Source organism: Sinocyclocheilus anshuiensis, unplaced genomic scaffold (genome assembly GCF_001515605.1).
Source record: "Sinocyclocheilus anshuiensis isolate Anshui unplaced genomic scaffold, SAMN03320099.WGS_v1.1 scaffold220, whole genome shotgun sequence".
Classification (NCBI taxonomy): Eukaryota; Metazoa; Chordata; class Actinopteri; order Cypriniformes; family Cyprinidae; genus Sinocyclocheilus; species Sinocyclocheilus anshuiensis.
This window is the reverse complement of record NW_015554086.1, coordinates 587,610-610,732: the sequence shown is the minus strand read 5'-3', so window position 1 is coordinate 610,732 and position 23,123 is coordinate 587,610. Positions and strand designations below refer to the sequence as shown.

Sequence of the window (23,123 nt, the reverse complement as noted above, 5' to 3'; positions counted from 1 at the left end):
TTTTTTTATTTTTTATTATTTAACTGTGGTGTTTGATCTCGTAATGAATATCCATGTTTCATAATGTACACTGCTTTGATGCCTAAATGTACTTGTAGCCAGTGTTATTTTAGAAATAATATTATAGTATTTATTAATACTTTGAATTAGCTTTTATTTTTGTTATCAGTTTTCATTTTAATTTGTTTTAGTTTTTATTTCAGTTTTAGTCATTTTAGTACTTCAACTTAAGCTGTTTTTTTTTCAGGTGGTTGCCAAGGCAGCATATCTAATTTAAGTTTTTCATCTAATATTTGTTTTATTTTATTTTAACATTATTTAATTTAACATGTAATTTGTACAAGTTTTCATGATTAACAATAACGACTGCTTGTAGCATTTAGAATGATCAGTTTAGAATATAATTTTAATTAGGACTGTGCCGATTATAGCTGCCCCACCACCACAGAGTACCACTGGCTGTGGTACTGCAAACACACATTTTTGTGCATATGATATATATATATATATATATATTGTAGTAATGTTGTCTCTCGTATTCTGGTCTGTGAGCGTATATGTGTTCAGGGGGCGTGGCTTTGGACGGTGATTGCAGGGAGGGTGGGACGTTCACTTTCAGTGCTATCAGGCTAAAGTTAGCATTTTCCAAGATCTCCTACTGCACCTTTAACATGTTGATCTGCGTGTCAACATGTTTTTGTTTTTTCTTAAATGCCTTAACTCAGAATGACTAATGGTTTATTGCTTGTGTTACATGAGAAAATAGTTTTGTTTACCTCATGCAGGAGATTTAGTTTTAGGAGATTTGCTACTTTGTGTTCTGTTTTGTGGGCTGGTAACTCGAATTGTGACAAAGTATTATTAGCCTTTTAAAAATGTAAAACTTTTTTTATTTTTTATTTTTTTTATTCTGTAAATGTCAGTCCACACAACAGGTGATTTGTTGACAATTGAGACATTACTGGTCACATTATGCACAGGGGTTATTTTATAGAAACTTTTAGGTTACAGCCTATGGGCCATTTATGGTTTTTTTGGCCATAAAATAAAAAATGCTTAACAGTATCGGCCCTAACTTTAATATCAGTATATACCTAGTTATTAATTTTTAGAATTGGCGAGTTTCTGATGGACTAAACCGTCTTTGGGTTTTCTTCATTAATTCATTTATTTATCCATCCAGCAGCTCCAAACCACCAAGTACTGATGGCCAGACATGTTTCTCACCTTCAAGAAAAAGTATGAACCCTTCTTCAGACTCTTCATCTCAGTCTGCTTCACAGGTACAGTCTGCATCTTCATCTGATGCATCATTGGTCTCAAAGACTACAGACACTGACCTTCATGCCCAGACAGCTTCAAAAGATGAGCTGATTCAGGGCCATGACGCCCATGCAGAGGCTGGCATGTCAGGTCTTCAGGGCAACAACAGTCTCAGCCTTCATATTGGTGATGGTCATACAAGTCCACACAGGTTAAAGGAAGAGATCAGGTGCAGTGAAGGAGAAAGCAAAGAGTCCAAGCCATCACACTTAGACAAGTTTGGCTCTGGAGATGGACGGAGCGATGACCGGAATAGGGTTTTAGAGTGCCCACAATTATCTTCAACTGTGAAAGACAGCGACCGGTACAGACACTATAGGGAATACAACGAAAGAAGCCGGAGCCGCTATGGTCATGGCAATCGGGAGAGTTGTCCCTTTAGAGAGCGTTCCACCAGTAGAGACCGGCATCACAGAGATCACTGGGACAGATTCTCACATCGTCGAGAGCACCACTATTCCCAAAGAAGACCCAGAGAGGAACGCGACCGGAGTAGGGATAGGAGATTTGTGAATGACTCTTATCGTCCTTCTGGACACCATAACCGGGATGGATATTCCAGTCACAGCCATCGTGGGGTGGATGGTGGCTATGGAAGGGTGTCCCATACAGTGAATGGTTCAAAAGTAAGACCCTCATCTCCACGTTCTGTCAGCCCACTGCCCCGACATTACAAGCGGAAACGCAGTCCATCGGCTGATGCCAGACAAAGTTCTGATGAGTGCAGAGCGAAGAAATACAAAAAGAAAAAGAGAAACAAAGAAAGGCACAGGTGAGTAATTTTTTACTAGAATACTTTGTTACTGTTACTTTTGCTCTGGATTTATTCAAGAAAATCTTAAATGGTCTTGTATTATAATTTCTTATAAAAATATTTTAACAGCTGCTTCACTGCTTTTTAATTTGAAAAACTTTTGTTTGAAAAATGTATTTGTCATTGACCATTTAATATTTGACTGGGTGAGAATTTAAAACCATTGACTATTGAAATACCAGGGTAGTCAAATTATCATTGAGCGCGTTTACGTGCATGTTCTTAAGCCGATTATGCTTAATAAACCGAAAACGCACGTGGTCATGTAAACGCGGTAACCCGTTTTCTTTTATCGGAGTTGGGTCATAAACGGCGTAAGCATAAACCGGTCGACACAGGTAGTTTTTTGCCTCTTACTCCGATTTTGCGTGGCATGTCGACACAATAACTTGCTTTCTGTTGGTTTATTAAAGTGCGCATCTGTGATGCGTGACTGGAACGCATGGTTAGTGCAGATTTAAGCGCGTCTACACAGAGCAAACATCTTGCAGTGAAGAAAGAAGGAAATGTATCACAAAAGCAGACTCTTCCGTGACTCAGAAAATGATAAAAATGTGTTCTCATCTCGTGCAGCAGAAGTAGAAGTGGTTCAGTCAAAATGCTGTATTTATAGCTGTAAGTTTCCCGCTGACATGTTGCAAGCTTTATTTAACATCTCAACTGACAAATGTATGGAATACTCTGAGTCAGATACACAAATGATTATATTTCGACGTCACTACAGGAAAATAACCTGATTTATTCATTTAGTCATGTAAACGCAGCTACTTGTGTTGTCAGGTTACTGATGTGCATGTAAACGGGGAAAACTGGTTATTTTAATAAGCCGATATTTGTGAGTTATCAGCTTACTGGTGTGCATGGAATCGTGCTCATTGTGACTTTTCACTTACAGGCACTCAGAGAAGGACCCATCTGAGGGCATTGAGGATAGCAGCTCAAAGAGACATAAAAAGAAGAAGAAAAAGAAGAGGAGGGAGGATGAGGAGAGGCCTCACACTAGGAGAGACGTCACTCCGAGGCGGGAAGAGCATGATTCTAGAGCTAGGAATGGTGCAGAGAAAGGAAGTCTGCACCACAGCTCTGAGTCTCTTCACAATGTCCACCAAGACCATATGGAGGACCAGCAACAGCTCAATAGACACAAAGGTGCTTAATATTTAACAGCTTAGACTTGATGTCTTTTTGGACCGAGCAAAGAAGCAGCAAAGCATGCTTCAGGCAATAGCGTACTTTTGTTTTGCACATTTTTACTCATCTAGGTCACTTTTCACACTTAAATCAAATGGAGAAAAAGAAACCAAAGCATGAATTTAACATTAAAATTTGCATTGTGGTGATATTTTCATGGCAGCTAAATGCATTTCCCCCCCCCAAAGTATTTTCCAGTGAGCACTGCTGAATGCAGTTTAAATATTACGCATACATATGAAGTAATATACAAACATTTATAGTTTGCATTATTTTGCAGTAATGATTTAATTTGGATGTTGAGGTGCTTTTTGATTGAAATATTGAAATCAATATTACAAATAACCCATGCTGTCTTTATTTTCCATCATGTGCCAGAAAAAAAATGTGTTTGTGTTTCATATAGAAGATATAAACAGGGCCTTTTGAGTGATATGGTTTATCTTTGTGACTTTTCACATTGCATGGATCAAAGCTTAGTAGTCTCTTTCAGATAGCAGTGTTAACACGGAAATGTTCAAGTAAGCTGATGGTATCTTCTGATACATACAGAATTAAATTGGTTGAACTGGTTTGCCGGTAATTGACTACATATTTGCGATCTGGATTTTACGCAAACCCTCCCCAGGCTCGCATACAACCACAATCACACTTTTGATCTTGGCACAGTATTGCACATTCACATGTAAATGTCATTTGTGAGAAAAAATTAACTAATGCTTTTTGTGTAATGTTTTTTTTTTTTTTCCTTCAGCTAATGGCCTGAGCTGTTACAGTGGAAGTGAGCTTGAGCATACTGGGATGGATAAAGACAAATACAAATATTTTGATTATTCTACCACTGTCAACGGCACAAAGACACTCTCAAATGGAAATGGAGATGTATGTCACAGGACCCTTTCAGATGTTGAAGTGAGTATAATGTAATAAAAATATATACAATTATGAAATTCAAAAACTAATTTGTTTTTCTTGCAATATACATGCATTCATTTTGTATGTATTTTTTATGGTTGTTGTTGTAGTTGCACAACTCTGACTGTTCTCTGGTTTTCACAGAAAGCCACACATCCTCACTAAAGGTAAGACATTTTTATATTTTATTAATTTTTTTAAACAAAATAAGCTCCGCTCTAATCGTCCCCTCTCTCTTTATTTGAAGACTCTGAAAACCACCCATGCAAGCATGTGAAAAACAAAATCTACAGCTACAGTTCCTGACATGGTGCTTAACATTTAGAACATACTGTATTTTTACCACGAGATGAATTTTAAAGTTTCATTATTTTTTTTTTCCGTTTTTCTTTATTTTTAAGGCTATGGATTTTTTTAGTACACTGTACATAAACGAACTTTGATCATGGAAAAAAAATCTATATAAAGTTAATATATGCGATTAAAACAAAAGCCTGGAGCTTAACATCAGAATTGCTGCTCAGACATACAGACTCAGGATTTTCTCACTTGTGAAGATGAGACAAGCGCTCCCTTTAAGGAATCGAACCTGGGAACGACAAGAACATTTATATGCTGCATCGGTGGAGAAAGACTGCTGGTCTCTTGGCTTCAAGCTATGATGTCACCATTTTCACGTATCGGTTGAGAGAACTGTCTCAAAGGAGCAGCCTTTGCTAATGCTACATGTGCACTTACATCAGTTAACCTGGACACACTTGAGGACATAAGATGTTTGCTTTGCTGTCTCTTGTACCTCTCCTTTTTTAGCGTCTCACTGTATTACTCTCTATCTGAAATTCCTCAAACCTATCTAGAATGCAAGTTCATTGCATCTTTTTTGTTTTTAATTCTCACTGTTTCGTTTTCTTGAATCCGCTTTGATTTTAGTCAAGATAATACTGTGAATTTAAGTTGAACTGTACTATCAGTTGTTTGTTTTTGGTCCTGTATCAGGAGTTCAATAGAGACACTTTCTGTAAAGCCACTCGTAATGTAGACCATGTTCTCTTAACATGTCAACTTTTTTTTTTCTTCAGCAAAACGAAACCGACATGAAAAATGGTTATATTCAACTTCATTTTACTGTAGCATGTCAAAGTAAATGTATACAGTGTACAATATGTTGAGTGAGAGGAAACGGCCTTAATGTCTGAAATTGTAATATTTTCTCTCACTATGTTTACAACATTTTGTTGGAGTGAATGAACATGTATGTGAAGTGTTTGGTTTTGTAAAGGGTGGGGTTTCCTTTTTACATATAAAGAATGATTTGTGAGATTTTTGTTTTGTGAAAAATATCTTAATGTCAAAGTGCTGCACTTTTTTGTTTCAGCTACATTGCAGTAATCGTAACGCATAGCTTAAGACAGACTTTAATTTGCTTTTGCCCTATTCACCAGCAAACCAGGCTATAATGGTCATTTATTTACATCTCAATACCAAAAAAAAAACAAAACATACTGAAAGCGGCTTAATATAGAACTGCACGAAATTATTAATTACTAGATTAGGGTGCACAGTACTTGCAAAGCAATAACATGCAAAATGTTTAATCTTTTCACTAAGTACATGAGAAAGAAAAAAAAACATTAATTTCCTCGGCTAATACTGGGATCCGTTATTAATATGAGCAAAATGGTTCGTTTAGTGATTTAAAGATGCTGTATGAAGAAATGATGGCCACATGTTCTTCAAGAAGACTCAGAACTCTTATATTGACGAAAAATGTTGAACGAAGTATTTTTTAATCATTTATTTTGAATCATTTAGCTGTGATTGAGGGTGCGAGTGTTTTGAATAAAAGAAAGGATAGACAGTAAAGACATTTTCCAGACCGTTGGCTCATATTTACTAACTGTACAAATATTAGTGGAGAAAAAAAAAGCTATGGTGTAATTACAGCATCTACAATTTACCTTGATCCCTGGTGTACACCGCCTCATCTTTCCAAGTAAAGTATATCGCACTGTAGCCTGGAGACCTCAAAGTGGGGGAGCCACAATTATGTGGTGACCTTCAATTTAGTGGAGTAAAATTGAGGGTGGAGGGCTGCAGCGATACCTGTTGCAGTGAGATGCAGGACAGTACAATACAGGACAAGCAGTTCAAGAATAATTGGAGATATAGCTGCTATGTGTCTTTCTCTTAATGAAGTCAAATCTTTGCAGAATCTCAAAATAAAAATGTTATATTAGGTCAGTTGCTGAGGTCATGAGTTCAGGGCCAAAGGCTTCATTGACAGTAATGACAAACCTGTTTCATTTGAGATATCTGAATTACTATTTACTGACACACACAGGGTTCTGAAATACAGTCTTCAGAGCATGCTGCATATTTACCATAGAAATGTTAAGCAGAATACAAGTGACAATATTTTACTTATTATATTAACTATTATAATAATAATATCCAAAAACTTTCCATAAAATTGTACAGGTATTCGATTTTAAGCTGGGTTTGGTTGCATATCGCTATGGTTTTGTCTATGTCTTAACAGGTAAACTTAGAAAAGGGAGCCTCATTGTTTGTTGAATTTATGTCATAAATCGTATTCTCTGTATTTCACTATGATTAGTATTGCTGTCCTACATGGAACTGGACAGTGATGACAGTGGACCGTGGTTAATTTAATTTAAATTATATTGATTAATGAATCTTTTCGCAGTGTATGAGTATTTCCTTTACACTTTGCAATAAACTATGAGAAATAATGAGTTTCATGTTTACAGAGCTATACAGCCTTCACTTAAAATATCTCAGCTTAATAGCTGTATACAAAAATTGCATATACATCAATTTTAGATCCATGGAGTTTCCAAAATAGTTCAAATAATACAAATAATTATGGCTTTTGTGACATTATTTGTGTGTGTGTGTGTTATTTACAAACATGGTAAAAAAAAAAAAAAAAAAAAGGTTCAGTTAACATTGGCATTATTACATAAATACAACAAAATACTTATATTAACTTATATTACGGGTGTAGAGTATAGAGTTAGCATTATTCTTAAAAAGGCATCAAATAATATTAGCATATTTTCCTAATTAATGCTGTACAGTTGCTTTGACACAATCTGTATTGTTAAAAGAGCTATATAAATAAAGGTGACGACTATTAAGAGAAGGTCAGAAATGGATTTTTACAGTATTTTATATAATACTAGGTCTATTAAGGACCTTAAGAAACATAATTAATATAATATGAATAATTTTCTCTTCCAATTAATGCAACCAGTCCGGCTGATTTGGATGATAATGATATGACACAAATGAAAATAAAATCATTTAAAACTACTGATGCAATTAAGACAATATTTGATATACCAAAGCACTAAAAATGATTCAGCATGAATCCCTGCCATATCAATCTATTTTCTGTATCCATAGACTACTTCTGAATTGACATCACCAGCAGTCTGGTATAATTTACATACATTTCATCCACATCTAAACATTACCAGAGCTTAAATGTAGACTTTTGACTTGAGAACATTTCCATAACGATACCTGGACATTTGCGATAGCAGTTCCTGTTGTAAGCAGCAGGAGGCGCTACTTACTCTATATTAGACCGTCACATGAAATGAAGCAGATATTGTAGCACAGTCGAATCATTCATCACTCTTAAAGCAAAGTTCTTTCTGACAAACACACATTCAGCATATACCGGTAATTGCATTATCACCATCATTGTTTTCCCCATACAATCCATTTGGAGAGAAATATTTAGTACACATCCCTTACATTACCTCAGGACCTATACAGACCCCATCATTTTTTTAAATCTTGTCCTTCTTTATCCTCAAGAGAGCTCATGTCTCTGTCTGTCACCTCCAGCAACGAATATTTAGTACACATCCCTTACATTACCTCAGGACCTATACAGACCCCATCATTTTTTAAATCTTGTCCTTCTTTATCCTCAAGAGAGCTCATGTCTCTGTCTGTCACCTCCAGAACATTCAGGATCCCATGTGAAGGTTTCCACTTGGAGAGTGATTATTAAACCTGAACTCGAAAGGTCTACGGCTCACTTTTTAGTGGCCACTCGCCGTTTCCTAGTAGCCAACATGTCGTAGAAAGGATCCCTGCTAATGCTTGCCCTGTAGGATAACAACAATAAAACAGAAACTGTACAATCACAGCATAAAAATATACATCCATATAAAACAATAACAGTATTTTCTGGAAGCAGTCGACCTGATTATAAAACGATACAGGGTTCTTTTATGTAGGGGTTGGGTGGCACAGAGTTTTTGGCAGTCCCACAGGACATGCTGAGGCAGCTTTTGATGTAAAACACCAGGCTAAACTGACCACAGAGCAGTTCCACAATTCCAGCTGAGTCAGAGGACGTGTTAACTAGACACTTACATTGTAAGTTAACTACTGTTCACAAATGGCCTTCAGAGACTACATAAGACCCGAACATACGTATTCCAATTCATTTCAATCAAGTCTGTTTTAGGCAGGAAAACAAAGCCAGAGTCATGGCAAACAATAAGAGACTAAGTGGTCTTTGGCTTCCCTTTCTCCAGTGATAAATGCTGATTTATCTTCAGGGAAGACCATTTAACCTTCAGAGGATGTGGGTCACTCAGAATTCATTATAGTCTTGTCAGCCCTACAGTGTGAGGTTTATATAGGCACCACACTACGATATTTTATCTTGTTTTCCAGTAAAAACATACATAAAACAATTACATTTAATCCACATTGTGATACTAAGATTTTTTCAGAGTTTGAAGAAGAATTATTGATTTTAGCATCCACTCAAACAATAATATTTATTCAATTGTATTGTTTTAAGTAAAAACCTCACAAAATGTTGTTAGAATTGTGCTTAAAAAATCTATAAATACTATAAATAAATTCAAGATATATTATCTGAAAACAAATCTTAATATCCAATGCAATTTAAATTGGATTAGATATTTTTACAAGACAAAAATATTTTTTTGCAGTGCACAGCCAAGGTCTAAAACACTGGAAACACTCACTTCATCTTAGCACAATGGCGATGTTCTATGATAAAGAGAAGTCAATGTACCTTTCTGAGCATCTGTGGGTGTGTGTGTATGACCTACAACCAGCACACATCCGTTATCTGAGAAGAGAATAATGAGGGCTGACACGGTGAAGCCTTACTTGATGGATTTGATCCACTCTTCTTTCTCCTCCGGCGTGGGTGCGGATATTCTGTAAACCACGTGATTCCCCTCCACCACCTTCCCATCAGCCTCCGTCTTGCATGCCTTAATTACCTGCCCCTTATGACTGGGGTTGTAGAGCTCAAAGCAATTCTGAAAGGTTGAAGCATGAAACGGTCCCTTTTACTTCTTAATTTCTTGATGACTAATTTAGGATGACTAAATATAGGATTCTTCTTAAAGACTGACTACAGATTATAATTTAACTGAGCGCTTCAAGTAGAAACATACTGGTTTTCTTGGTTCCTCCACCTCTCTTATACTAAGATTCTCCAGCGGAATGATCCCCCGAGGCTCTTTGTCCTGTGAACATATGAGTAACAGACCATTAATCCACTATGTTTATTTGGTATTAAAGCAATTAGTCTTAGACTTAATCCGCAATATGTTTCCTTTAACGAGATATAGATGGTGGGGACATTAAAAAAGTGAGGGAACTAACTATGTGCACATTAAGCAACTACTGTCTGTCTCTTAATCTAAATCTGGCACACGACTAGGGAAAAAATGCATTATTTCCTTCCACTTTGCTGATGAGATGACACAGCGGGGAGGTTGTAACAAGGAGTGTTTTTTGGGTTTTAGTCCAAGTGCATTCACTTTGAGGTCATATATATGCTACTAGTGTACTCATAAACACATTTTTAGCATGTGTACCCATTTAACATGTGCTTACTGAGGACACGTCCTGCACTACACATATTTTTGTCGAATCAAAAGCTCTAAAATGAGAATGTTCCTCCCTTAATACCAGCTGAAACTAACAAATAGCAAATTGTGGTTAAAAGTTCCGCCAAAACGTCAGAAATACATCAACAGAGAAAAGAAAGTACTCGTCAAGTCATTTCACGGAGTGTTTCTTTATTGTAAATGTGAAGCTGGTGAGAAGTGCTTGTGTCTGCTTGCGTTCTTTGCTGTTCACTTCATTTTTTTTTCCTTCACTTCCTCTTCTATCTGACCTCCTTTAACCTATATCTTACTATCTGAATCATTAATACATTTTATAGATAAATCTTAAATCTATGTATTGCCCAAACAGGACTTGTACTTACTGTTGTATATTCAAAGTAATACAGACAGTTATCTGTCAAAATGAACCACCTCCTCTTCCAGGTCTTTACTCTTCCCCCTGCAATTCAAATACAGATAATAACAAAAAATAAACTATTGGAAAAGTGCTTTAAAAAGTGGCAGAACTTTTATGCTGTAAATAAATCACTGCATGACATGGAATTAGTGTAGTTCCAAAATCCATTTGATGGATTAAAAAAAAAAAAAAAAGTTTTAATGGTCTGCCAATAACAGCATTATCTATGTAATCCTGATCAACACCGGAAAAATCTTTTAAAAGCTCTTTAATTACTTTGAATGATGTCACAGTAGCAAATCTGCTGTATGAGCCATAATGTAAAATAGTTGTTGAGTGAGATGCTGGATAATACCACATTAAATCAAATCTATAATGGGGAAACTCATGGGTTTCAAACCATGAAAGAACGCTAGATAGAGGAGCAGATGGACAGGCATACAGATAGAAAGATATACAAACCTAGTTTTAGCAGCCATCCCTCTCTGTCCGGATTAAAGAATGTGTGAGTTAGATCGTTCCCATCGTCTTCAGGAATTTTGAAAGGCTCATTCTTAATGCTTTCATATAAATTCTATGAAGAAAAAAAAACAATATGCAAATGCATATTCTATCATTACATAACTTAGTGATGAGTGTGCAGCTCTCTCCATCACAGTATGACACAGAGACTCACTCTGAGCAGCTCCTCAGGCAGATCTCCTCCCTCGTTGATGCCCCGATTCATGGATATGAACCTTTCCACCGTGGGCTTGTCTCTGACATTAGGGTTGTGCAAGCTGGTGTTGAGCATGATGACGGAGAACGAGAGAACATAGCATGTGTCTGTGGAGAGCAGAAACTTGGATCAGTCAGTCAGCTCTGTAGGTCCAGACTGGCAAATTAAATGGAGAATGCATATAAAGATAATGAATGAAAAGCATGCAACTCTATGTTTTCTCATTTTCATTTTTTATTAGTTGACTCGGGGCCGTTTCTAGCCATTTTGACGCCCTAGGCAAAATCCAAATTGGCACCCACCCCAATAAATTTTATTACATTTGGATTTGGATACTACTTTTTGTCTTTATGTGTTTTTTTTGTTTTGTTTAAAATTTTTTTTTTTTTTTTTTTTTTTTTTTTTACACTTCCGAATGTCCAGCAATTCGTCTCTGGTGAAACTGATTGCAGGGATATAACTAAAGACAGGACAAACTAACAAAAACATAAAAACAACTGCGGAGCATGCCACGGAGGCAGCCATCAACGTCGGCGCCATCGCGAAGTTATTTGGGAGTCACACTTGTGGTCTTCACGGTCAAAAGTGACTGGACATCTGCAATTTTACAGATGTCCTCCCCCCCAGTCAAATCAATTAATGTATTTTTGTTCAGTTGTAGATTTGGATATATATTTAGACATTTTCAAAGACAACTTTTTGTAAAGGTTTAGATTTTTTTTTTTTTTTTTTAAATGTTGATTTAAAGTGTCCATTTTTTCATTATTATTTCAGTCAAACCTATAAAAAACTTTGTTACCCCAAACTACATAAAAATGCTTGATCAGTCACATAAAAGTAATCAGACTCCAGCTACTTATTCTTTTGTTACTCATTGACGCGTGAACTTCCCCTTTAAATGACGTGACACTCTGCTCTCTATATGCTTCCATTAAGTGCTGTTAGTAGTGAATGAATTAATTCAGCATTTCAACATTTCCGTAAGGATACGCTAAATTCAACAAAGCGGTTTAATATCGGATGTATTGATCTTTCTTGTGATTTAGCTAATTTTACTATACCAATATTTTTTTAATTGGCCGTTAAATCTTTATATGTGAATATTACACACACCACACTGATCCTTTAACAATGCATTGGCGCAAAAAAGCACACCTTTTGGACCAATTTTGCAGCGTGATTTCTCGACTGCCACAAATACTGCCTTAACAAAATACTAATTTTGTGCACTTTTTTACTGTACCAATATTTTTAATTGGTCTTTGAACTTAGCTTTATTTCAAGGCTAAAAAAAATAAAAATAAAAAATAAACCTTACTTTGCCAAAGCATTAACAGAACCCATAGATCTAATGGTGTTGTTGAGCACTCCAAATGCAAACTTTGCATGCAACAATCCGGCAGCAATTGACATCGCTCTGATCCAATGGCATATAGGCATTGTCAGATTGACAGTACTCTAGCCCAATGATGTTGGGGAATCCAGTGGGGGTGGCAATATATTTCAGGGTGGCCGTGCCACTCTTTATCACAACCCTGCTAAAATGTAGTGCCAGTACGTGCGCTCATTGGCGCCCCCCTCCTGCTGGTGGCGCCCTAGGTGACCGCCTAGTTTGCCTATGCCTAGAAACGGTACTGAGTTGACTTCTAAATCATAAATTCTGAAACCATAGAGTTTGATGCAAGATACAGGCCAGTTTTTAATATTTCTTCATCTTTATGTATGACTCCATGCTGAAAGAAAGATATTAATGCTTTGGACATTTGCAGACTCTGTTTATGAATAAATAATCATTCCCTTGCGCTTTGTTTTAGCACAGTGTCTTTAGTCCATTTCTGGGGTGCTTCATTTTATACAGTCTAGTAACAGTGTGTGCCAACATCTCTGCTATTTATCCCTGCCGTTATAAAGCTCAGCCCTCAGAGGACCAGATTTCCTACAGATACTCAAAGTGTGCTGTAATTCAAGAGACTCGCATGCAAAAATGAAAATTCTGTCATTAATTACTCATTAATTACTTCTTATGTCATCCCAAACCCATAACGCAACTACCACGTTCAAGGCCCAGAAAGGAAATAAGGACATCGTTAAAATAGTCCATGTGACTCCTGCGTCAACAGCACCATACGCATACATCGTGGTACTCTCGTGAAAGCGCATATTCTCATAGCTTCATAAAATTAAGGTTGAACCACTGATGTCACATGGACTGTTTTAACAATGTCCTTACTACCATTCTGGGCCTTGAACGTGGTAGTTGCGTTGCTGTCTATGCAGGGTCAGAAAGCTCTCGGATTTCATCAAAAATATCTTAATTTGTGTTCCGAAGAAGAACAAAAGTCTCTTTGGGTTTAGGGTGAGTAATGACAGAATTTAAATTTTTTAGGTGAACTAACCCTTTAATGCAGAGTAAGAGCTTTAGGCCAATGAGGGGTTTAGGCCACAAAGAGGGGTTCGCGTAGAAGTCAAGTTTACTACTGAAAAAAGTCGTACCTGTGGACTGAAAGACACCTGGGTTACACTGGCAATATCGAGCAGCAAAGGCCTCCATCATTCGATCAATTTTCTGTGCTTCACCAGGAAGTCTGAAACTCCACAAAAACTGCCTGCCAGGGAGAAATGGGAATGACACTTAAAATTATAATAGTTATTTGATGGACCTTTGCATGAGGGAATAAATGAGTATGTATGATTTTATTTTAATAGCGTAGGTAACAGAGTGATACAAAGACAATGAATGGCTTACATCACTCACATTATGTTATAATTATTGAACATTTGTGCCATTTGATTTTTTTTTGTTATACATCAAACAAAACAAACATGATTGAAAATCATTAAAATATTGCTGTCTTTTAAAGAGTCTTTCAAGTCTTTTAATTCAAACACTGCAATTTGTTGTAGTTTTTCTGAATAGCAAGAAAGTAGTTCTCTCAAAGAACTGGCAGGTTTCTTGCAAAGTTTGTTCTTCCGCTAATGTTATTAGAAGATTAATTTAAGGTTACCTGATCTTTAATTACATTTTACCACTTAGTAAATTTTGCAAAATGATCAAATGGAACATACCCTTAACGGTTTCTCTAACATTTGTATAACCAAGAAAAACATTTCAAAAACTGGAGGTTCTGAACATTCAGAGAATATTCAGAAATAACATTTTCATAAACTATACTATAGGAATGTTAGCAAAACATTCTTTTGTTGTTAGCTGGGCAAAAATGATTGAAATTGTTAGCGATTGTTGAAAATGGAAAGTTCTGCAGTTAAGTTCTAGATATACAAATACTATAGCTTGATGGCATTTCTTATGATTCCATTTCCATATTTAGAACATATAGTGGTGTTTATAGTTATAATGGATGGTGAAGAAAACATCTATCTCACCTCAATGCTTGCACCAGGTTGAGATCAGCAAACTCATGAAGCTCCACAAATGCATGCAAAACCTTAATGTTGAAGTCATCTCTAAAAATAGTGAGAAAATAAGGTTTAATCAGCAATAGCTATTTCCTCATTCGCTCTAAGCTCCATCTCAAGAGATACATGCACTCATTTTAGCAGAGGTCAATCAAAAAACAGTACAGACTATACATTCAGGAGTCAGTCACGGTTCATTTGTTCAGTTTTCTACAACAGGGTTTCAGACCAATTTAAAAAAGCACACAAGAACAATAATGTAAGACCACGTTTGGTGTATGGATATAAAAACCATCATTTGAATACATACAAGGGTCTTAAAAAAAACACAGATATGAACATAAAGTGGAATGAAGCGATGTACCACAGCATGCCTGATTACACAAGCTAAGATAGAACCACATCTCCAAACTCTTTTAATCAGAGACACAATAATTACAGCTTCCGGCTCTTCCTCGTAATTACAATTAACAGTAATCGCTATGTATAGTCTATAACCACACTTTCTAGTACCAAATGAAAGGGATGAATGTGCAATTGATCTTCAGGCTACAGCACAGCCAAGACAACAGTTATCAACTTGGACAGGATGCCTACGTAGACAAGGCTATTTATATATCTAACAACTATTACACTGTAGATCAAGCTTAGTCTCTTTTTTTGTAAACATGCCTCATGGGACAATGCGGAGCAACTAACTTTTTGCAGACCTTTACGACTACAATTACACCTTCATTTGTCTTGATACTGACAGGTGTAGCACTGGATGGCAATAATAATGTTTTATATCTAATCCTGTGTTAATAGATGTCGGTAAGGGTGAGATAAGGCGCCTTCATGCTGTCTGGGTGATATGCTAAATATTGTTTTGGAAATTTGTGGTCATTTTCAGCTGTTACTGTCACGAATTCGGTCCATGGACTTCCGTTTATTCACCACCAGAGGTCACCCTTTCCATTACATTGACTCTCGCACAACACAAACTGTTGCATAGCACCCCGGACTACATATCCCATCATTCTTTGCACGATTTGCACACTGCACTGATTGCACTCATTGCACACAGCTGTTTCTAATCACCTCACTCACTATATAACACCCACTCCTACCACCTTTCTCTGCTGAGTATTGTTTAGCCCGTACCCCATTCCGAGTCTCTGTGTTTTCCTTGTTTTGCCTTGCCTTGCCTGTTTTCGCGGTTTCTGATCTTTGCCTGTTTTCCTGGATTTTTCCCTCTCGTCTCGCCCCTGTGATTCTGTCTGCCGATCGGTGACCTACGCTAGCCCTGGGACTATTCTTGTGTTTTGCCCGCCATATACCTGTTTGCCATTGTTTGACCCTGCCTGTTTACCACGTCTCTTTAATAAAGCCTGCAGATGGATCCACACGTCTCACGTCTCGTCAGCCCCGTTACAGTTACAAATGAGGAAGTCATTTCCTGAGAGAGCAGGATCTTTTATGGAAAGGCCTTATCTGACAACGCACATATATTTTGCAAAGATCGCAAAACTGGTCTTGCTATGTGAGCGAGAGCGATGTCACTTACCGTTCCCCTAAATAATCTCCTATGACAGTTTTGTTTAAGCCTTCGCCTTTATAGAGGAACTGTGCGATGTCCTCAGGTGTGTGCTGCAGAAGATCATTCTCCAAAAGAAATTGGATTCCCTGCAAGGATGTTTGAGATGTTAACCACTTCATGATTTTGCTTAGGCTCAACGTAACACATGACCCTGGACATCATTTTATATATGGTATGGTGAATAAAGAAATAGACACAATAATACCTTTTTAGGATCCATATTGAATTTCTTTCTTCCGACAGCAATCTGCTTGTTCCTCTGAGAGCTTTTGCTGTAATGTGGTGAAAAGCAATAAAGTTCTCTTTTAAAATAACAAACATGAACTAATATTATCTCAATGTTAAACCAATCGTTGTAATCTGTAAAACAAAAAGAAACATACGTCTCTCTGACACACGTTAAATGTTCGATCTCTGTCATGACTTCTGAGATCTCAAACTTTAACCGCTGCAAGAATAACAGAAAAAGTGGTTACTTAAGTTATATCACTGAAGTTAATCAAGTTGATCAATAATCTTTCTTAATATTCTTAAAATGCACGCAGTGTATTATAAAATACATCGTGCAACCAATGACATTCAGCCCCCATCAGGTAGAACTTGTAGCGAAGGGTGACATGATAAATGTCAATCACTTAATATCTTAATGATTTTAAAAGATAACGGCTACATTAAAGCAGATACCTCAATGTCATCTAGCAGCTCTTTTTTCCTCCGTCTAATGTTGGACAGTTCATCTCTCTCTTCAAGTGAGAGATCTTCAGGCACTGTTGAGAAACAAATGTGACATTAAAATGGTTCATCATCTAATAATAACAACCAAGAAAAAAGAGATCCAACAAGACATCCAATCATCCAAATAATTTGTTAAAACAGCTATATTCCTGACCTTAACTCAAATCCCAAAGTGCTGTGTAAGACAAAAAAAAAATGACAGAGCACATTTATCTTCATAAATAATGTTATTTAAATAATACAACCTTGGCAACCCAAAACCTAGTACTCAAGAAAGAAGCTTTTCTTTTAAGCTGGAAACTGAGTATGTTATGTAATTCCTTCAGGACACCTACGGTATGACTCTGAATGTCCAAGGCAACTCAAATACGAGACTATAAGCTGATCCAACTTTACAACATTAAGGTGCCCAATGAAACACAGAAGGTTACATTAAAGAAAACATGTACTGAACATCACAAACTCCTCTGTGGGTGTTATATAACTCATTTGTAGACGTTTTAGATGCTTAATTAAGTCACAAAGGACCATAATCTCCTGAACTGACTTTATCATTTTTCAAAACTTTCACAAGTAGGAGAGTGTTTTGGATGAGGACCTCAGTTGCTTGTGGCTCAGTGCTTATAAATGTGGACAATATGAGTACATTATGTAATTGCACCTTAGGCCGCACCAGGATTAGACAAGAGACGGGCTAATAAGAGGGGCACGGGGGAATTTCCTGCGGTTGTCTGGTTCTGCCTTATGACAATGGAGAGGAAGTTGAGAATGAGTGCATGAATCAGGGTTCAACCTTAAAAATAACATTATAGGGTGATTCATTGCAGTCATTCTGAGCTTTTATATTGAGTGCAGTGATCTTTTTTCAATCTTTTATTATTATATAAAAGCCATACTAAATCTTAATGAGGAGCCATTTGTTCATTACGCAACATGGTCTGGGTATGGTCAAATGTAACTAGTATGGAATAAATGGGGTAAAAATAGAATATTCCTTCAAGATATGAACATTCCGTGCCTCTAACTTGCCTGTGGAATTGGCAAAAATCAGTAGAACAGAAGTAAATTCCCTTTTCATGAAATTAAGCCACAATGGCCTGAGGCTCATCGTGAAAATTAGTTTGTCTTCATCAAGACATTGCACTGATTGGCAGTTATTAATATTACCAAGTTGCTTTCCATTTTATTCATATAAACCGTAATGCTTAATTTTTGAAAAAAAGGAAAAATAAGGAACACTAAAAACATCCGTGGCTAGTGATGACCACCACCCTGCACCCTGTCTTGTGGGAAAAAAGGAATGTTGACTGCATGCAAAACTGTCAGTTCAAAAGCTTCATTCCATCAGCATGAGTGACACTTTGCCTAGAAACTATTACAGCTGCAGAAGGGTCTTTAAATTCAGTATAGCCTAAATTAGACAAAATACAACTGAAAATCACATATATATTTGTGGGAAAAGATGAGTTGGATATGTTGACATTCTGGGTGCGAATACAGATATTAAAGGGTTTGCAGCAAGCACTGCATCCTGGTCTCAAACACCCTCTTTAATCTACACACTGGCCTCAATCCCTCTAACTATATCTTATCCTTATTCTCAATAGCTGCATGGGCTGCCAGCTGCTCTAAATCCACAGGCTTACCCATTGATATTAACCACACACTCAGACCAGGGCCCACAACACAGGAAGTCATGATAACATGATAACAGTGCATAAAGCATCTATACAGGCTTATGTGGGCTACTGTATATGTTGGGTCTATTGCACATCTTCAGTGCTGAGTTAATGTATCTGTCAATCATGATAATTTATTACAATGATATAGCTGATGATTAGACCTCCAGTACCAAGCTTCAGAGATGATATGGGCCTGGTAGGCATGTTAGATTGTTTTTCTTATACTGTTTTTGACAATGTTACACTTAATACCCTGTTTTTCAGAAAGAAGGATACTTACATTACTGTTAACCAGACAGACAGATGGAATGGGCAGAGAGCTTATCTCTATTCAAAAGAGAAAAAAGTTGCTTTCTGATCAGTGTGTGATTCTCTTTATCTCTTAAAGCCCCCCTGAATGTGTTTATTTAGCAAATAATAGTATTAGCTAAGAAACAGATGGGATATACCACAACATCTGCTTTTATATTCCCAGTTTTGGGGTGCGTTTTGTTCAAATGAAGGTAACAGTCCACTATTGTAAAACCAACAAACCTGGACCTTTTTTGTAAGGATTATCCCCCCCCCCAAAAAAGTACCACCTTTTAATAAAAGTTAAAAAGTTTGGGATGAGTGAGATTTTTTTAATACTTTTATTCAGCAAGGACACATTAAATAAAATAAAAAAAAAACATTCTATTCATTAAAAAATCCTGAACAAAAGGTATCAGGGTTTACACAAAAATATTCAACACTGATAATAATAACAAATATGTTTTTTAAACACCAAATCAGCATATTTTAAAGGATCATGTGAAGGATCACACTGAAGACTGGAGTTATGGCTGCTGAAAATTCAGTTTTACCATCACAGGAATAAATTACATTTTAAAATATATTAAAATAGGAAAAAGTAATTTTTAATTGAAATTATATTTCATAATATTACTGTTTTTACTGTGTTTCTGATCAAATAAATGCAGCCTTTTTGAGTATCAGAAACATTTAAAAAATCTTATCCACTCCAAATATTTGAACAGTAATGTATTAAAAAAATATTACAAATTATTATATAAAATATTTAAAAATTAAAGATTGCATTTTCAACTATGAAAATATAATAAAGTTAAGCTAATATATATTTATGTTTTATTTTTAGGCATATCTTCAACATACAGGTGACAATGAAAAAAGACTCTCAGGATATTGATATTCCTAACAGGATATTGATATTCCTAACAGAACATAAACACAATATAAAAAGGCACTGTGATTCAACAAGCAAAACGATTCAATCATTAAACATACAGTGATTCAAACTATGTAACAGTGACCAAATTTATCTTCTATTAAATCTATCATATGTAATACCCACATCCCCTTTAATGTCTCTTTCTTTTTGTAAACCTGCAAATGATAAAGAAGTAATGCCCAAGAATGCACGGCTGCTGAATACTGCATTCCTGACATGAAAGAGATGGGGCTCTGGGAAGGTCCTGACTCAGTGGGTGGAAAACTGGACAAGGGTCCTTTGTACTAGTGACTGTTTGTTTTTAAATCTCCTGCTGGGACAAAATGTTTTGACAACCCCATCAAAAACCTATTTAGGTTTTTAACTTTCCCTTTCAGATTTTTAAAACAAATATTTGCATTCAACAATGGTAATTCACCCTCCACTCATTCAACACTGTTCAACTGGTGCTAGCTCATAAAATATCTTGGATGACCCTCCAGACTTTCTTCGAATCAATTCCATATGTGACACTTAGACTACAACAAACACACTAAAAGCTCTCTCTCATTCTTCAGTCTCATCCACTCACAATAATAAGGATGTATCCACATAATAAACGTTTGACACCATCTGTAATATTCACAGATTAAACCTCATATCAAAATCACAATCGGCAGCAAACACAAACATCAAACATCAGTATTCAGAACGGATAAGTGAAATTAAAACATTACAATGTTTTTGATATAATAACATGGCTAACATTGTCTTGACCTTAAGCAGATTTGCCAGGCACGGTGTCCTTCAGATCTCTGCTGGTGCAGTCACACCATTGATGAGGTTTTGACCACTGCCTGTGTCATGCCTGGTGCCAGACTGCTCCTCAGGGGAGCCTGGACCAGACACCGGTGGCATCAGACGCAGACAATGTTAATGAGTGCCAGGCCTCACTATCTCTCCTTTAATCAGTCTGACAAAGTCTGCCTCTTTATTGGACCTTAGCTACGGACAAAGCAATGTTTTAAAAATCTGAAAAGGCCATAAATTTGTGGTTCTGATAGAGACTGTTAAGAGGGCTTTCCTTGACGTCCTATCAGTCTTTCTTTGCACTCAACCATCTGCCACAGAAACGGAGGGAAAATGGTTTTCCATTTGGTTTTTCCCACGGTAAGATAAGACAAATAGCCATTGAGTCCAAGGCTTTGAAGTTCTCAGGATCATGATACAAGAGGAACTGGAAAGACCTAGTGAGCTAATGGTACCTCTACAACTCTGTGCTTTCTTGTTCTTGTAGACATTTACAATTGGTCTTTGTCAGATAAAGTGATTACGGCTGTAAATCAACATAGTAATGAAACAGGCTCAAAAGTGCTTGAGATGTCTGGCTTTTAGGTCTGGTTTGTTTCGGTTTTTTTTTTTTTTACACTGATATACCAGAACAACTCTCAGAGCATGACAGCCACAAACTAAATCACTACCATCTCCACTGTCTAGTCAGATCCCATATATAGTAACTGTAAGCAGAATCACAGCAGAAAAATCATCACAAAAGAGTCTTGGTGCTTATCCATCAAATTTTGTTATCTTTCCAAAATAGTCAACACAATAGCACATGGACCAGGGGGCTATGATCAGTATACTGTTAAGGTACATGCCAAATTTAATATCTAAATACAGAACAAAAGAAATCAAAGAAATCTTCCAGTCCCTTAAAAATTACCATGGAAACCACACACTAGTACTACAGTTATTTGTTACTATTCTAAAATGAAAATAACCAACAACCATGTTCCTGGAGCTGACCCAACACTGCACTGCTTGCATGTCTCATTTATCAAACACACCTGATTCAGGTAATCAGCTCATTATTAGAGATTCCAAAACCTGAAATAGATGTGGCAGACAAAGGGGACATGCAAAATGTGCAGTGCTGGGGGGCTCCACACTCCAGGAACGTGAACTATGAATGTCGCACAGGATGAATATATATAAATGGAGCGTACTTAAGTGCAAAATGTAAAACCTGAAGTGTACTTGAAGCTGAGTGATTGAATCAGTAGCCCCTCACTGCAGAACACAAGATCCAGGGGGCGAGGTTGGATCCACATCTAGGGGGTGGAGATTGGTAGGTTTAGGGGTGGAGATGGGTGGGTTTAGGGATCAGGGGGTGGAGACGGGTAGGTTTAGGCATATGTAAGGTGGGAGGAGTTGGATCTGGATCCAACCTCGCCCCCTGGATCTTGTGTTCTGCAGTGAGGACCATCTCCTTTGAATCGGCAGAAGAAATCTCTCGCTCTGCTCCACTCATTTAGGTACTCTACTCCATACCAGATCAGTCTGCGAGTTTCTTCCTGACAATAGGATTTGGATCTGGATCCAACCTCGCCCCCTGGATCTTGTGTTCTGCAGTGAGGACCATCTCCTTTGAATCGGCAGAAGAAATCTCTCGCTCTGCTCCACTCATTTAGGTACTCTACTCCATACCAGATCAGTCTGCGAGTTTCTTCCTGACAATGATCATTGCGGTATCTTCTTTTGATTTTGATTTACTTAAATTTTTTTAAGATATATACAAAAAAAAATTCTGAAACATGTTATTTTAAAAAAACATTACTCTCCCAATTGATGTCCCAACTGAATGTCAGCACTACAGTAGAGAGCTGTATGGCACTCAATTGATACTGTTGAATTCTAAAAGTAGTATTTTCTAATTAATAAACTGGTAGGCTAATTTATACGGTGCTCTATAAATAATACGAGCACTTGACTAGTAATTAAATGCCTCATGATCCCTCTTGGCACCACAACTGTACTCATAAACATCTCGCGAGCTACTTCAAAGAATCTCACATCAAACAAACTGACGACCTACATATGAACAGCCATATGAACGGCTCCGGCAATAAGACTGAAGCGATGTTCAAATTCTCATTAAAACACAGTGACAACACATTCACAGCAAGAACACTTCAAGAAGTCATTTCACGTAAAAAATAAAACACCTTTTATAAAAAGCAAAATGTTGAAGTGCAAATAAAGTCATTACCAGTGTTGCGGAAAGTTACTTTTAAAAGTAATGCATTACAATATTGCGTTACTCCATAAAAAAGTAACTAATTATGGTACTTAGTTACTTTTTATGGAAAGTAATGCGTTACGTTACTTTTGCGTTACTTTTTAAATCTGGACAGGGCTTG

At 36.8% G+C, this 23,123-nt stretch overlaps 2 protein-coding genes across 5 annotated transcripts in view; one reads left to right on the top strand and one right to left on the bottom strand.

Annotated features, from left to right (window-relative positions):
- Positions 1 to 5,561, top strand: part of usp42 (ubiquitin specific peptidase 42) — a 12,861-nt gene extending 7,300 nt beyond the window's left edge. For 2 of the 4 annotated variants that reach the window (XM_016461355.1, XM_016461354.1), the window contains exons 15-19: positions 1,184 to 2,095; positions 3,033 to 3,286; positions 4,083 to 4,240; positions 4,354 to 4,410; positions 4,491 to 5,561. In XM_016461355.1, the coding sequence (XP_016316841.1) occupies positions 1,184 to 2,095; positions 3,033 to 3,286; positions 4,083 to 4,240; positions 4,354 to 4,410; positions 4,491 to 4,520 (1,411 nt within the window). In that variant the 3' untranslated portion in view covers positions 4,521 to 5,561. The remainder of the gene's footprint in view (positions 1 to 1,183; positions 2,096 to 3,032; positions 3,287 to 4,082; positions 4,241 to 4,353; positions 4,411 to 4,490) is intronic. The other 2 variants (XM_016461356.1, XM_016461357.1) reach the window with 2 other exon arrangements.
- Positions 5,562 to 8,147: 2,586 nt separating this feature from the next.
- Positions 8,148 to 23,123, bottom strand: part of cyth3a (cytohesin 3a) — a 16,147-nt gene continuing 1,171 nt past the window's right edge. Inside the window, exons 3-14 of the mRNA XM_016461410.1 lie at positions 16,981 to 17,063; positions 16,680 to 16,744; positions 16,502 to 16,568; positions 16,264 to 16,382; positions 14,685 to 14,765; positions 13,794 to 13,906; positions 11,259 to 11,407; positions 11,045 to 11,156; positions 10,548 to 10,624; positions 9,727 to 9,798; positions 9,434 to 9,588; positions 8,148 to 8,388 (exon numbers count right to left, since the gene is read on the bottom strand). Coding sequence (XP_016316896.1) covers positions 8,316 to 8,388; positions 9,434 to 9,588; positions 9,727 to 9,798; positions 10,548 to 10,624; positions 11,045 to 11,156; positions 11,259 to 11,407; positions 13,794 to 13,906; positions 14,685 to 14,765; positions 16,264 to 16,382; positions 16,502 to 16,568; positions 16,680 to 16,744; positions 16,981 to 17,063 — 1,166 coding nt within the window. The 3' untranslated portion in view covers positions 8,148 to 8,315. The remainder of the gene's footprint in view (positions 8,389 to 9,433; positions 9,589 to 9,726; positions 9,799 to 10,547; positions 10,625 to 11,044; positions 11,157 to 11,258; positions 11,408 to 13,793; positions 13,907 to 14,684; positions 14,766 to 16,263; positions 16,383 to 16,501; positions 16,569 to 16,679; positions 16,745 to 16,980; positions 17,064 to 23,123) is intronic.